Here is a 16,342-nt window from a genome sequence, read left to right as displayed (position 1 = left end):
CGGCCCGGCCCGCGGGGGCAGTGCTAAGGGGCAAGTGAGGAGCGGGGGCCTTGCGGTGCGGAGCACCAGAGGCCCTGCCCGCCCCCGCTCCCCGCCCCCGCGCGGAGATCCGGGCTGGCACGTGCTGCCCGGCGCCGCCTCGCTCGGGGGGAGGGGGGGCGCGGCTTTCCGGCCGCCAAACATGATAAAGTAACTGAACTTCTTCGTGTTGAGGGGGCGGGGCGGGCGCCGGGCGCCTTCTTGTCATTGGCCGGCCCCGCTGCGTGTCCCGCCCCCCGGGAAACGAGAGGCGGCGATTGGCTGCTGCCTGCCCGAGGGGCGGGGTGGCTGGCGGTGCGGTCCCAGGTGCAGGTGCCAGGTGTCGGCAGCCGGCGGGCGGAGCGGGTCGGTGCGGGCCGTGGGCGCGGCGGGTCGATGCTGGGTCCCGCGGGGAGGGGGTCGCACACGGTCCGCCTGGGCTGTCTTGACCCCAGAGCCGGGTGGGGGGGGCGGCAGTGCTGGCGGGCGGAGCCGCCCGCGCACTCACGCACGCACGCGCGCACAGGCTGCACAGAGAGCTGGGCTGGCGCGTCCCTCCCCCCAGCGGACCTGCCCGGCGCTCCATCGCCCCCTCCCCACTCCTCCCCTCCCCCCGGGGCCTCCGGCCACCCCACTCCGCCCCCCAAGACCTCTTCCCCCTCCCACAAATGTACCTGCAGGGAGCTGCTCTCCAGCCTTCCCCACCGGATTCACGGCCGCGCGCGCGCGCGTGTGCGCGCGTGTGTCCGTGTGCCTGGTGCCCCCTGTGTCCCTCTTGCACGCCTGAATGCTGCCCGCCTGCAAAGGGAAACCCACGGTTTCCCAACCCCTCTAGACACTGTGAATTTGGACAAATGCTGTCCCGGGTTATGCAGCCCAGGACCAGGATTTGAGGTTCCTATTTGGGCACTGTCCCATCCAGCCAGGGAGCGGGGGTCACCCTAAGTGCAGGGCTGGGGGGAGGGAGCAGCTGTTGGGCTGGGGAAGGGGTGGAGAGCTGCGGCGGTGCCATTTCTCCAGCCAGCCCGGTGCCCGCATCCTGCGCTGGGGCTGGAGGGGAAGTGGGGAGGGCTCCAAGACTGCTCCGAGTGGGGTGGTCGGGAGCATCAGGGCTGGGTAAACCTCAAGCTGGGCCAGGGTTACGGTCCCGGGTCTCGGATCCATGGTCAGATTTCTACTGTCTCCTTTCCCACAGGCGCCGTGCACGAGTGTACAGAGAGCGAGAGCCAAGGCCCCGGCTGGGTGAGATCCCTCCTGGGGAGACGTGGCTGCTGCGCTGCAGCCCGTGGCAGCTGCGCGCCTTCCCTTCGCAGCAGGAGCTGGAGGAGCAGGGCCCAGGAGGTCTGCAGCCAGGGGCTGAGGGTGCAGAAGTCCCTCGTGTCGTCCAGACCAGAGCTGGTCCAGCACAGAGAGATTTGGGGGCAGGACACAATGCAGGCCATGCAGCCCCCTTGTGAGGCCAAGCTGCTCTCCACGACCCCACAGCTGGCACTGCAGGATGAGCTCCCCACCCCAGAGCCCTGGCGCGCCAGCTCTTCCACGGCCTTCGCTACCGGGAAGCCGAAGGCCCAAGGAAGATTTGCAGCCGCCTGTGGGAGCTCTGCCGGCGCTGGCTGGAGCCCCAGAGCTGCAGCAAGGAGCAGATCCTGGAGCTGGTGGTGCTGGAACAGTTGCTGGCCATCCTGCCCCAGGACATGCAGAGCTGGGTGCGCAGGTCCCGCGTGGCGACCTGCACTCAGGCTGTGGCCCTGGCCGAGGGGTTTCAGCTGGTACAGGTGGAGGACGAGAAGCTCCAGGTGAGAGCGTTTGGTTGGTGCCATTTGTATTTCCACGTGTCTGGGGAATGTTGCTTCCCAGCTCCCCAGTGACACATTTATCTCGTCCCCAGGTCACAGTGCATGTGAAGGTCGAGGAGGTGTCCTCAGACGAGATGCAGCCCACTGGGGCTCTGCTGGAGCCTGGTGATTCCTGGGTGCAGCAGCCAAAGGCTCATTGTGAGGACAGGCCTCTGGCGGAGGCAGGAGAGAGAGAAACCCCAGGGCCCGAGGACGAGCTGCCTCATGTCGCCAAAGAGGAGCCTCCACTTAACCTGGAGCCAGGTCCTTACCAGCCTTTTTGATGTGCAAGATTAACGTGGGCTCAACACCTAAAGAGCAACAGTTACCTTCCTCCACCCCCCGCTATTATTAGTGTTGGCTACTGGGTTTATGCCAGTTGATTTTGGGGGACAACTAAATAGAAAACAGGGACGGGAGTGAGGATGCAGGCTCCAAACAAGTGCTGCAAGCGGGGACAGCGAGCGGAGCAGAGCGGACAGTAGCTGGTGGCTCTTGAATGACTCCAAGGAGCCAGGGGCAGGTGAGATGCGGGATGAAGTCCTGGCTTGCAGTTAGGAGCCTGAGCGACTGTCCTGCTGTTGGGGTGAGAGACTCCAATGCCTGCCCCTGCCTGGGACAGGGCTGCAAAGTTGGTAACTGTGTGGCTGGGGTGGGACAGGGCTCTGGTCTCTATGGGTGGTCCAAGGCCCAAGAACTTTCTCACTGCCTGCATCGCTCCTCACAGAAAGATGCTTTACATGACTGGCTCTTGCCGTGCTGCCACGGTCACAATCAGTGATCTAATTGCTGTTCTAAGATCAGTGTTGTAATAATATCAATCAATAAGAGGCTGGTGCAGGTGATGAGGAAATGAGAGTCCCCAGTGGCCTCTGGCTGGTCCAGGTGCAGTTAACCCAGGCCTCTGTCCTGCTGCAGATCCCTGGGACAGGGGAGCCCTGGGAGCTGTCGGCATGTGGAGGGTCCCCAGGCGGGTGCGCCAGACCAGGCCCTTCCCCAGGCAAGGTGAGGAGGAGTGGTGGGTCTCCCCTTTCCAGTGGCAGGAAGCCTTGTCCCCCAGTGTAGAAATCTCTCTGCCAGAACCGTTTGATGGGTCCGTGCTCCAGCAGGTTGGCGGCTCTTGTTCTCCCGGTGCCCCTGGAAGCATTTCACGCATCCTGGAGTAGGCTGGCCCTGCATTTCCCCCCCAACCCCGACCAGACATGTGGACGTGACACAGCACCAGCATCCCTCCAGATCCTTTCCCAGGGAGCGATACGATGTCACGGTGCTGTGATCACCACCAGCGCTGGGACAGTTCTAGGGGCTCATCTCCAGCCTCTTGCCATAGGATGATGAGTCTCCCATGTTCCGTCTCTTCCACACACTGAAGCCTCCAGCTGCTTTCATCCCAGGCCAGTCCAGGATACTAGTAGGGCTTTCGCCATGCCACCACCTCAGGGCTAACCTGTGCACTCTTCCCACCCGCAGGTGCTGGGACCCTGAGCAGAGCAGATCAGCAGCCTCCCAAGGAAGGGCCTGTCAACCTGGAGCTGCAGAGACCCTCTGCAGGGAAACGGGGACAGAGCAGCTCCCTGACACCTGGGCCAGGCCAGCTGCAGAAGGGGCAAGGCAGGCCTGCAAAGCAGGGGGAGAGCATGGAGGTGAGCAGGGCACCAGCTCCAGGTGGGGGTGGGAATGCAGCTTGGGCAGAGCCCAGGAGGAGCCAGGGGTGCTGTCAAGAGTTTGGGTAGCAGAGAGACCTGAAGAGTGAGGAGTCTCTGGTGATGGAGATTGCAAACACCCCAGGCGGCATTAATAGCAGCGTGCTCCCGGGTGCAGAGCCAGGGGTGCTGGCATGGGAAGGTCTGGTCAGAGTCCAGCCAGCCAGCACCAGGAAGCCTGGGGTAATGGTCTCTACAGCTGAGCCCAGCAAGTCCTCTTCCGCCTGGCTAGGACCGGGGAGCACAGAGGGTCTCTGCCACTGATGCCAGCAGGGTCTCCCCAGCCCATCAGTTTGGTATGAGTGAGCAGCACACCTGGCTGCTGATTATCTGTGTTAGTGTGAGGTGAGGCAGAAGCCAGGATGGATTTGCAGCTTACAAACTAACTGAATCGGAGGCACAGCAAAGGTTTTTTCAATTCCATGCTTATTTCATAAATTGAAATTAAAGGATATGCACAGACCAGACTATTAAATAGAGAGAGTCTTTTGAATACCAAGTCTAGGGGGGCAGCGTGGTGGGAAGGTGGACAGTGCTGGGAGAGGGGAATGTAAGTAAAGACCCCCCCCCCCCCGCACAAAGGGGACACAGCAGCGAATCTAGTTAATTGGATAAGAATCCCTGTTTGCATTTATCCTAATTAGATAAGGTCCCAATTATCGTAATTGGATAAGGTCCCTGTTTGGGCCGTGCTTAACACAGCCCAGCCACCAGATGATTTCTGGTTGTACAACTCCATGTTCAGGTTTGTTTTGAAGTGTTTGGTCCAAGAACAGCTGCTCTGAGGTCAGCACTGGGAAGTCCAGTGAGGTGAAAGTGTCTTGCCACAAGCCTTTGTCTCTTCCTGGACCAGATGTCACCAGCAGGACCAGGGGCCTGTGGGGCACCAGCATGGGGCGGGGGTTGGCTATGGGTTGGGAGCAATTTTTTCTCTTATGAGAGAATTTGCAGTTTTTAAACAGACAAAACCAGGATCCTTGCATATCATGTGCCAGCTGAATAGCATACCCCCGCTCCTGTCATGGCTAAGCTTGCAAAGCACTGTAGTGCAGAGTGAGTGCAGACAGGGCCGTGGGGGCAGCTGGGGCAGGAGATACTGATGCTGTAACACTTGTGACTGCAGCTCCGGGAGGCGTTTGAGGACGTGGCAGTGTATTTCACATGGGAGGAGTGGGAGCTGCTGGAAGAGGAAGACAAGGAGCTTTACCGGGACCAGATGCTGAAGAACTACCAAGCCCTTGTTTTCCTAGGTAAAGCTCTGGTTCTTGCTTTGCCTTGGAGCCATGTGAGCTCTGAAGTGTTGTCTTCTCTCTGGTTTTAACAGTCTCAACCTCATGAACTTTTGGCCGGTGGCTTAAATCCCTTTGCTCCCCACTGCTCTGTCCATGATCAGACCTCTCACATTTCACACTTGTATATATTCCTCCTTCATTTGATCCAGCCACCTTCCTTGGAGTCTTCCCCCTTGATAACATGATTTCCCTTTGCCTTTTCACCATGCTCATATCATTTGCCATTCATTGGGCCTAAAAATGCACTAACAGCTGTTCCTTGGGCAGTTATTCTGATTTCCTCCCTCTCTTGCCTAATGTGTCTTGTCCAAACTCATTTCCACTCATTTGCCTGGAATTACACTGGTGTTTCCTTTCTTGTGACCATATGTCCACTGCCTGGATGAAAAAGACCATCCTCTTCTCCATGCTGTGCCTTCCCTTTCATCCTAAATGTCCATCCTCCCTTGTCCTTCAAGTCCTTAGTATAATCCTTGAGTTCATTGGCTCCATTCCCCAAATTTCAGTTGCTTATTCTGCATCCAGTACCAGTGGATAAACTCTCTTTCAACACTGGCCAAACAGGATATCAAGGTCCCACACCTGACTTACTCTGCCGCATCCAGTCAGGACAGGTGCAGCTCTGGGTGTGTGACGATGAGGACTGTGGGGAAATCTCGAGGTCGGAGGACCTGCTGCCAGGTGAATTGTGGCTGTTCCCTCCACCCAACTCCCCTCTCACAGATGCTGCATGCCCAGGGTGAAAGGGAGCCTGGAAACTTCAGACCTGCTCTGTGCTGACATTTCAGGGTGCTGACCTCAAATCGCTTATGTTGTCATGTGTGCAGACAGGTGTTGTTCCACTCCCTAAAATTCAAACTGTGGAAACTGTTACCAACAGGATTCTTTTTGTCAAAGACCCCCAAGGGTTGACATGGCCCCTTGCTGATTTAACATTAAGTAAACTTTAATAGTAATTATTACAAGTGTCCTTCCTGTACTACGACCCAAAAAGTGGCTCCCTTAGACATTACAGCAGCAACCTTTGGTGGTGCTGGCCTCGTGTCCTCCGCTGAGTGTGGGAGATATTTGTTTCTGGCTTTCCCGCTGTTCAAGTAAAAATTACACGACTGCCCCCCAACTCCCCAGGCTAACAGCATGCACACAACACCCCGTTCCTTTGTCCATTACTTCAATAACTTTCTCGTGCCAAATTGCCTAATCTCCCCTTCCTTACCAACCAAACAGGTTTTCACCAGCGATAATTATGGGTAAGTTTTTTTAATCTCTTCCAGTACTCACATGATGGTTTTCTTTGATATTTAAGATGGCTTTTTAGATCAGAGAAACATCCCATGATCAGAGCTTTTGGGGTCCAGACATGTTCTCGGGAATTCTGTCCCTTCTATATAATGGGCAACGCTTTCCTTGTTGTTTCAAATGGATTGCTTGTGCCATTGGAGCACTACCAGTGCCCCTCTGCCCTGCAAGATGCTGGAGAAATGCTAAGGGTCAAAAGAAAACCAACAAAAGGATGAGAATAAAAACACAGTCAGTCCGCCCTTTTCGATCTTTGGCATGACTGATATTTTTGAGGCCCCGGAGGCCATACTCCAGGGATGTACCATTTTCTGTAGCCACTTTGCAGATATTCCAGAACTCATCCAGACGTTCTGCTTACATTTCATTGTCTAGCATAGTTAACACCACAACCACTTACAGCAGTAACGGTACACAAACACTGCCGAGCAAGCAAGACAATTACTATGCATAACACAATGAAGCTCGAGTCTTCTTTGTACCAAATGAACTTCTTGATGATTCACTGCTGGTCCACATCCTGGAAAATGCAGACAAAAAAGGGAAGGGCTTAACCCCTAACGTTCATGTCATGGGATCACTTTTGACACTGTGGCTGGCCCTGGCCCTGCTGGAGCTCCTTCACAGATTCCCCTCTTTGCAGCTTGAGGCTGCTTTTTTAGCAATCTTTTCTGCTTCAAGTGACGGCTGCTGCAAGGTCTACCCTGCCACACAACTTCCCTTCTTGGCTTTCACCAGGGGTTTTTCTGTTTGGGTAGGCTCCCCCTGTCCTTTTCCCAGCAAAGAGTAACCCACAAAGCAGTGGGAACCAAGGTTTTCAGGCGCTCTGAACTTGCCTTTCTCGGGTGTCAACATGTGGCATTTTGTAGAGACTGCCCTGCCACAAGTAGCCCCACCACACTAACCGGTCCCAGGAGGGTGTCGTTTTCAGGACTTAACCAGGACTAATCTTTAGGCTCTTCTGCCCTGGTTATCTTCATCCCTCATGGGCACAGCCTCTCACTTCTGGGTTTTTTGCGCCCCCCAGCCATTCTTGTTGGACAAGAGAGAGTCTGGGGCTGTCCCTGGTGTCTCCTGGTAGGAGTGACCTGGAGCACAGGATGTGTGTAATCCTGGTCTCAGGCTGCATGAAGTGGGTCAGTGGAGTGGGTGGGATTCAGAAGATTTCATGTTGTGACGGGAAGGGAATACCCCACTGTTTGTACCAGACTCTTCCCTGTGCCGTTTCCTCTCTGGAGCCCTGAGTGTCACAAAGCCTGAGGCTCAGCCCAGAGTCCGTGTGCGGGTTCGTGCCAAGGCCTTTGTCCCAGTGCAGATTCCCGTGATGTGGAGGCTGCCTGGGGTTCATTAGCAGAGGGAAGCTTCATGAGATCATTCCCTGCATTAGACATTGCCCCAGAAACAGGCAGGAAGCAGATCACTGCTCCTTCCAGAAGGGAGACCACAGCTCTCAATCCTCCACTTCCAAAACATTTCTTGGAGGGATAATGCATGAAACATGATGGCTTTTGCTACCAAGCAGTGTAAGGCAGTGCTCACCACACACTCCTGGCTGGTGACAAGTCCCAGAAATGCACCCCGAGGCTGTTCACCTTTGTACCCAGATGCTGCCTTCTTGACTGCCAGAGATCAAGGGCAAGCATTGCAGATGGGTCTTGCCAAAGCACTGGGGCTTCTGGAGTGTGTCAGCCCAGTCAGGTGGAGGGCTCAGTGTCATCTCCCCCTGGACCCACCAGTGCTGTGGGGTACAGCAGCCCTTTGAGAGCCTCAGTTTTATTCATAGCAGATCCTCCTGGTCTCATCCTCAGCCTGTTAAAACACGATCCTATTCAGGTACTGTCCTTAGCATACATGTCCCACACGTTTCTTGGAGCAGGGCATGAGGTGATGGGGCTGGGAGCTGGCCCAGACACTTTGAGAGTCTGGCAGCAGGGCAGGAAGTAATTTGGTGTTTCTTCCTCCCATGCAGGACATGCCTGGTTGCTGAGCAGAAGTGAGGAGCAGGCTCCTGAGGAAGGGCCTGGAAAGCTGGAGCCAGCCTGGGCTTCCCTGGGGAGTATGGGTGAGGTGGATTCCCTGAGCCCAACGAAGGACCAATGGCACAAGGATCAGGGGATGCCCCAGAAGCAGGAGACTGTAGCAATGAATGCGGTCCCATCTCTAGTTGGGCATTGGAGTGAAGAAGGGAAAGAAGCCAGAAAAAGCCCAAGGTGCAGGGAAGAATATGTCATGCTGAGACACCTGAAGAGGCAGAAAGCAAAGGTCCACTGCAGAGAGAGACTAGATGCAAACCAAGTCAGTATGGGGGGCCTCAAAGGGAAGCAAGAACTCACTACTAAGCCCAGGGGGAGAGGCCACCCCTGCCCTCAGTGCAGGGAAAGTTTTAGCTGCCCCTCACTCCTGACTCTGCACAAGATAAGGCACTCTGGGGAGAAGCCCCATGTATGTGCCAAGTGTGGGAAGAGTTTCACCTGCCTCTCGACCCTGGCTGCTCACCGCCAGATCCATTCTGGACAGCTCCCCCACCGCTTCACCAAAAGGGGGAAGAGCTTTGTGCGCAGCTTGGGGCTGTTCAAAACCCAGGATGTGCACAGGAAGAAGTGTCAGTACCGCTGTGTCACATGTGGTAAGACCTTCACCCATTTCTTCTCCCTGGTTCAGCACCGTCGGATGCACTTGGGAAGGAAGGCACACCGCTGCACCAAGTGCAGGAAGAACTTCATCAGCTGGCAAGGCCTGTTGTACCACCAGTGTGTGCAGAGGGGGCAGCAGCCACACTGCTGCACGAAACGTGGGAAGAGCTTCAGGCAGCTCTCCAGCCTGACCAAGCAGAGGTGCATGCACACAGGGGAGAAGCCATATCAGTGCTCTGAGCGTGGGAAGAGCTTCACCTACCACTCCCACCTGGCCAAGCACCAACATGTCTACACAGGGGAGACGCCATATCAGTGCTCTGAGTGTGGGAAGAGTTTCAGCATCCCCTTCTGCCTGGCCCGGCACCAGCGCATCCACACAGGAGAGAAGCCACATCAGTGCTCTGTGTGTGGGAAGAGTTTCACCCAGTCCTCCACCCTGGCCCGGCACCAGCGCATCCACACCGGGGAGAAGCCATATCTGTGCTCTGACTGTGGGAAGAGCTTCACTCGGTCCTCCTACCTGGCCCATCACCAGCGCATCCACAAAGGGAGAAGCCACATCGTTGCTTTTAGTGTAGGAAGAGCTTCACCTACTCCTCCAGCCTGTTTTGAACACCAGTGAGTCTACACAGGGGAGAAGCTACATGGGTGCTCTGAGTATTGGAAAGGCTTCACCCATCTCTCCCACCCATCCACACTCAGAAGCATCCCTAATTCTGCCAGCAGTGCAGGAAGGGCTTGGAGATGTCTGCCTGCTCAGCACCCACCAGTGGCCGCATTCAGACAAGCACCCTCATGCTGGTGGACTGCAGAAAGAGTTCCCCCAGGCTTTGTCCCTTGTAGGGTACAGTGGGAGTCCAGAGCCCAGAGGCTGGCCCCCAAGGTACGATTGTCAGCGGGGGGGTGTTAAGAGGAAACACCTCAGACAGAGGTCAGCCCCGATGTGGGGTGAGGAGGAGATGATCTTTGCATCAACCTTGGAGCCTGTGCATTCCCCATCATTCTCTAAAAGTACTCCCAGGGGAAGAAGTGCCTTCATGCTAGGGTGCCCTCCCCCAGACAGCTGACTTCAAGTGACACCCGGGGACTTTTCTTGGCTGCCTCCCAGCTTTCTCCTTCCTCCCAGTCCAGGGGTTCTGGTATATGAGCCCCTGAGTTGCAGGGAGGAGTGCATTTATGGCTGGGGAAGCATTCCCTACCCTCCTCCCTGACCTCACCTTTCCTCACCACCACATCTCCCCTCTCCCAGACCTGCCCATGCCCAGTGGGCTCTGCAAGGAGTTGCTTCTGCCACTCCTGGAGCCTTTTTGGCCTGTTTTGCTTTTCAGCCTCTGCAGAGCTGTGCACCACAGGGTGTGTGCTGCTCCCCTGCCCTCCTCCCCTTCATTGTATTCTCTCTCATGCATTCCCTGCTACTAAAGCCCCAGAACTGAGCATACCACCCCTGTGGTTGATCTCTGTGTCCTCTCTGGAGCTGTGCAATGGGAACAGACCCAGGCGCGCAATCCTTTCCAGGGCAGATCTCTCTGTGACTTCCCAGCCCCTTCCCTTTCTAAATGATTCACCACAATCCAGAGATCGTTGCTAACCCTTGGGAGCAAGAGGTCTGATCTACCCACCCTGCTGCTTCCTGACTGGCTGCTCCCACCCCTTTTGCCCTCTTCCCACAGCAGGACGCAGAGCTGGGTGAGCCAGCACCACAGCGTGAGCAAGTCTGGGCGAGCAACTGGCCAGTGGCTCAACAGGTGCCCCAAGCCAGCACCGTCTGACCTGTTCTTGCCCTCACCCACCACAACCACCCATCTGCACCATGGAGGTGACGGGAGGAGTGGGGGGTAGTCTGTGCATGGTGCCAGCTCCAGTGGGGTGTCTCCCCACCCTTGGGAGAGCAGGTTTTCCACAACAGTGACAGCACCCCTGCCAGCATGCCTGCAACATGTAATGCTGGGGCAGGTATTAGAGTCAGGACCGGTGGTGTGTGCTGGGCCTGGGGTGGGGCATTGGGCACAGCTGTCCAGCCAAGCATGGGGGAATCAGGCTGAGTTTGTCCCCTGTGGGGGTTGGTGGGTTGCACCACCTGCCCCTGCAGAGTCAGGCGCAGGGCTGGAGCTGGGGTCATTACTGCCATGCCCTGCAGGGCAAGGGGCACCGGATGCAGGGGGGTGGGGGAGGGACTGCACTGACCTGACGCAGATGCTGGTGTCTGTCCCAGACCCAGGGGCTGTGGTAGCTGGCAGGGGGTGTTACACCCTCACGCCCGCTGCAGGGAGCACTGCAGAGGTGAGTGCACATCCAGAGCCAGGTCGAGGAGGTTATATTGCACTTGATGTGTAGGGGCGGGGCGGGGGGGGTGGTAATGCCCTCAAGCTTCTGCAGTGAGTGCTGCAAGGGTGAGATCTGTGTTCACCTGGGGCAGGTGTCAAGGGAGCCGGGGTAGGTAGGGGTGATACCTCATTGCCCTGCAGGGGGCATCATCATTGGGGGGGGCACAACTCCACCTGTGGTATGTATGAGGCACACCTACTGGGGAGACTGGGGGGTCCACACTTACCTGGGGCAGGTGTGATAGGGGCTGTAATGGGACAGAGGGTGCTATACCGCCATTTTCCAGCATTTTCCAGGGTGCTATGGGGGTGTCTGCTCACCTGGGGCAGGTATGGGGTGGGCTGTCATGGGGTAGGGGGATGGGTGGACCTCCATTTCTTCCTCTCTCTCCTTCTACTTAAACTCCCCATCCTGTGCCCAAAAAAGCCCAAGCCCAACCGGTGACCACCCTCCCTGCAGCCCTGGGGGATCTCCAGGCTGGCCTGGCTCCATCCCAGGGATGCCTCCTGAGCACCAGGATGTGTCTGAGCCCCCTGGTCAGACCAGTACAAACTGGGGAGCTTTGCCTGCCTTTATAGTGTGATCCCGGCCTCTGCCTGGGATCCCTGGAGTGTAGATTAACAACCTGTCACAGCATCCAGAGGATGAGCACCATGGCCCCCTGCTTTTCCTGGGGCAGGATCAGGTGCGATGTCTGCTACTGTGTCAGGCTTGTGGCAGTTTGGCTTAGAAGTTCAATGATGGGTTTGTCTGGGCTGGTTTGGACAGGGCTAATGCTGACTCAGGCAGCGACTGGAGTGGAGGTGACCTCTGCAGGCCCCCTCAGCCCCTCTGTTCTAGGATTTCCATGATGAGAACGTCTCCTAGAGCTGTGGCTCCCAACCATTTTAGACTGCGGACTGGCAAACTGCGGACCGAAAGCAGAACCTTTCATAGAAGTAATTGCATAGACATTAGGGCTGGAAGGGACCTCATAAGACACTGGGTTCAGCCCCCTGCCCCGGGGCAAGAAGTCAGCTAGGGTCAAAGGATCCCAGCAAGAGAAATGTTTCTTGAAAGTGTCCAGAGTAGGTGATTGCACCACGTCTGGGGGAGCCTATTCCAGGCCTTGGGGGCTCGGACAGTGAAGAAGTTTTTCCTTATGCCACCCTAAAACAGTCTTGCAGGAGTTTGTGACTGTTGGACCTTGTCATCCCCTGGGGTGGTGGCAGTGAGCGGGGAGCTCCCGCAGGCAACCACAGTGGTGTTGGCAGTGTGGGGCGAGAGGGAATGAACATTGGTGGTCAGCAGTGGTGGTGGCCAATGGTGATCAGGGACTGCCTGCAGATGCTGCCAGAGGTGATGGTGGCGATGGAGGGGGTGGCAAGCAGCAACAGCCTGCACGCACTGCCAGCAGCATCAGCAGTGCTTTTCACAGAGGGTGTACCGCCGATCTCAGAGTCCCATAGCTCGGACCCTCTCTTCATAAGGCCTGTTCTCTGCCCTCAGATCATGCATGTGGCTCTCTTCTTTCCAAATTTCTCCATGTCCTTCCTAAATTGTGGACCCCAGAATTGGATGCACTACTCCAGCTGCAGCCTCACCAAGGCCAAGTACAGCAGGAGGATGACTTCTTGGGTCTTGCTTGAGATGCATCAGTAGATGGAAGCCAGAGTTTTATTTGCTTTGCCGGCTGTGGTATCGCATTGGCGGCTTATATTCATCTTGCGGTCAGTCATAATCCCCAAGTCTCTTTTGGTCATGGTGCTAGTGCGTGTAGCATTGCTGAGCCTGTAAGCGTGATGCAAGTTTTTATTCCGGAGGTGGAACACCTTGCATTTGCCCATTTTGAATGCCAGCAGGTTTTCCTCTGCCCACCTTGCAAGACTGTCAAGATCAGCCTGGATCACCAGCCTGTCCTCAAGTGCAGACACTCTTCCCCAAAGTTTGGTGTTGTCAGCAAACTCGGCCAGTCTTTTGACACCAGTGTCCAGATCGTCTAAGAAGACATTAAACAGTACAGGTCCGAGAACGGCACCTTGGGGGACACCAACCTGAGCAGACCTGGGGCTCTGTTAGTCTCTGTTCATAGGGAAGGCCCTCTGTACCGTTGTTCTCTGGACCTGCTCAAGTCCCCCTAGATCCTGCCAGACATGCAGGGACCAGACCTGGGCACAGGATTCGAGGTGTGGGTGCACCATGGATTCATAAAGGGTTATCATGATGCTTTCAATCTTGTTCACAATTCTCTTCCTCATCAGCCCTCACATTTTCCATTGTTTTCTTCATGGTTGCTAGGCATGGAGCTGATGCTCTTATTGAACTCTCCACAATCACTTCCAGGTCTCCTTCCTGTGTCTGGTTCGGGACCCCACACTTCCAGGAGGAGGTGGGCAGGTTGGACAGAGGCCAGCAAAGAGGGACCCAAAGGATGAGGGGCCTGGGAGGCAGGGGGAGAGGCTGGAAGAGCTCAGGTGATTGAGTCTGGAGAAGAGAAGACTGAGTGGGGTTTGACCCCAGTCTTGGGGCAACAACAGCGCAGATGGAGACGGGCATTTCTCCGTGAATGTCAGGGACGGGACTAGGAGCAGTGGTCTCCTGCTGCAGCAGGGGAAACTGAGGCTAAAGAGGAGGAGGAATGGGCTGGTAGTGCCCTGCTGGAGCTGCAGGGGGGTGGGAATGAACTCAGGAGCTGCCAGGTAGAAACCATGCCCCACTACAGGGGACAACTGGCCCTGCTCCCCCTCTCTGCCCCTGCTCACCACGTCCAGCACTCCGGGAAGGGTGTGCACACGCTCACCTCATGATGCCATACAGTGTGCACCCCACCCCCTATGCAGGAGGGTGGGCATATAAACACACGCACACCCTGTGCAGAAAGGGATGCATGTGTGCATGCATACACCCCATGCAGGAAGGCACACACGTGCACACACCTGTGCAGCAGGATGGGCACACACCCCCCATGCAGGAGGGCAAGCACACCCACATGCACACCCACATGCAGGTTGGGCAGGTGCACACTCACCCCCTCTCCCACAACTTGTCCCTGGGTGGGTGCAACTGGACAGTGGGGCTGAGGGAGGGGAAGGGGAGCTGAGGGAGGGGGCAGGGGTTGGGCACCAGGCTGCCAGCTTCGCCTGCTCCTGCTGCCCCCAGTGCAAGCCCCACTGGGCGGGCACCACCCCCTGCTGCTGGGAAAACTGAGGCTGGAGAGGGGGAGGAGGGCTCCGTGCTCATGTGGAGGGGTGTGCAAGGGGCAGGGGAGTCCAGGTGTGGAGAAGAGAAGGTGTGTGCTCTGCATGTGCAAGGGGTAGAGGAGTCCAGGACTGGGGGAGACAAGGTGTGTGCTCTGCACGTGCAAGGGGCAAGGGGTTTGGGCCTGGGGAAGAGAAGTTGTGTGCTCTGGGTGTGCAAGGGGCAGGGGAGTCCAGGCCTGGGGGAGAGAAGGTGTGTGCTCTGGTGAGGGGAAGATGGCACGTGGATGTGGAGCAGACACATCGGAGGCACAAGCAGGGGGCCCTGTGGTGGGAGGGGTCCGTGCCCTGCCCCTGGGCTCTGGCAGGTCGGTGTGAGGCATGCAGCTCCCCTGCTCCCACAGGAGCCCCCAGACCCTCCTCTGCTGGGCTGGGCCTGGATATCCCCTGCCCTCATGGTCTGTGGACAGCTGGCCTGGGGCAGCCCCAGGCCGGGCAGCCCCTGCCTCATGCCCACCCCCATGGCAGGGGGGCCTCTCCCCTGCTGCCCTGGGAGGCAGCGCCCAGCAGCTGGGCAAGGGCCTCCTGGGCCTGGGTACCATGTGGCAGCTCCCCAGCACAGTCCTGGGTTCAGTCCTGCTCCCTGCAAGAGGGGAAGCCCAGCGCTGCAGCCAGCCCCAGCCCAGCCCCAGCCCCCGCGCCCCTTAGCACCAGCAGCTTTGGGTCCCGGTGCTGCTTGTCTCTAGTGGGTTATGGGATAGAGAAAATCCCACACAACTTACTGATTCGTTTGATGCACTGGCTGGGGAAATTTTTAGCTACTTGCACGATTTCACAATGATTACACTCTTAATTCATACAACACAATTTTATTTTAAATTTCTTTGCTACACATATAACACTGCTTAGCTTTAAGACATACCACAAACATTAAGAACACAATAACTACATATATCAGAAACAATGCTCCAAATGCACTTCCTTCCCAAAGAATGCTATAAGAATTAGTATTACAAAAACAACTACAATTACAACTCAAAGTTAAATTTGAATCAATACTATTATTTTTCATAATATACTTACAATCCTAGAATTCCGAGAAACCAAATCCCCAGGTATACCTTCATTCTTTAGTTCTGGTTTTAGGGTTGGTCTTAGCAGTGATAGGAACAAGTCCCCTTCTTTCAGTCCCTTTCGGGTGCTCTGCAGCTTCGTGTTCACAGAGAGGGTTGTTCAGGTGATCAGTCTGATCCGGCCCACACTTGCGATTCTTCCTTCGATGTTCTGCAAGTGAGGTTACCTCCAAATTGGGACAGTAGGTTACAATTTTTATTGAGCGAGTTGCCGTCCTGGGCTCCTCCTACCCAAACCTGTCATTACTCCCAAATTTGGGCTTGGATCTTACTTAACAGATTCTTTTGCTTGGTAATCAGTTTCTTTTCTTGACCATTTTAATTACTTTGCGGAATTTCCATGTCATTGAGTTGACTTTTATTTCCAATCTTTTAAAAGTCTCCTAGGGTTTGATCTCTCGGAATGTGGGATGTTTGCTTAAGGGTCGTTTTTATGTTAACTTTGTTATAAAGGCCTCTAAAGATAAAATTCAAGAGTTAAGACTTTGAGCAAAGCTAGGACCTTCCACACGGACCAAAACAATGGCCTAGATAAGAAGATAAATCTTGTCTTCTTCCTAAACTGGCTAATGGGCAACTATTACAAACATTCAAACTATTTCATTCAATATGACAGCTCTGGGTCAAAGAAAACTCATCTCAGTGGTACTAGTCAGTCCTGCTCCTCCCAGCAGCTCCCAAAAACCCACCAAACCCCCTGAGATTTAAACCTGAGCTGCTCCTAACTACCCCCGCCAACAAAATCCACCGCGGGGCAGAACGGATCGTGCCCACGGGCAGGACCTGACCTGCTATTTCAGTTGACACCAACACGGTAAAACAGGAGGTAGAAAGAAAAGCAAAGCCCTGAACGCACCAGACCAGAGAGAGAAGCCAAGCATGTCTCGGTGGGATGCTACAAGGCGAGGGTGCAGCGGGACCAGAG

The 16,342-nt window shown here is 55.9% G+C and overlaps 1 protein-coding gene across 2 annotated transcripts; it reads left to right on the top strand.

Moving 5' to 3' along the window:
• The first annotated feature begins 1,012 nt into the window (after positions 1-1,012).
• Positions 1,013-11,121, top strand: LOC132248475 (zinc finger protein 154-like). 2 transcript variants are annotated; one of them, XM_059721448.1, is made up of 6 exons: positions 1,013-1,814; positions 1,907-2,117; positions 3,324-3,496; positions 4,680-4,806; positions 5,413-5,529; positions 8,117-11,121. In XM_059721448.1, the coding sequence occupies exons 1-6, from the start codon at positions 1,713-1,715 to the stop codon at positions 9,403-9,405; spliced, it is 2,019 nt and encodes a 672-aa protein (XP_059577431.1). In that variant the 5' UTR covers positions 1,013-1,712; the 3' UTR covers positions 9,406-11,121. The 2 variants fall into 2 exon arrangements, with proteins under 2 accessions (XP_059577431.1, XP_059577432.1); XM_059721449.1 differs by lacking the exon at positions 5,413-5,529.
• The last annotated feature ends 5,221 nt before the right edge of the window (positions 11,122-16,342 follow it).

Source organism: Alligator mississippiensis, chromosome 1, assembly GCF_030867095.1.
Source record: "Alligator mississippiensis isolate rAllMis1 chromosome 1, rAllMis1, whole genome shotgun sequence".
In the NCBI taxonomy this organism is placed as follows: domain Eukaryota; kingdom Metazoa; phylum Chordata; order Crocodylia; family Alligatoridae; genus Alligator; species Alligator mississippiensis.
This window is presented reverse-complemented; position numbering and strand designations above follow the sequence as displayed.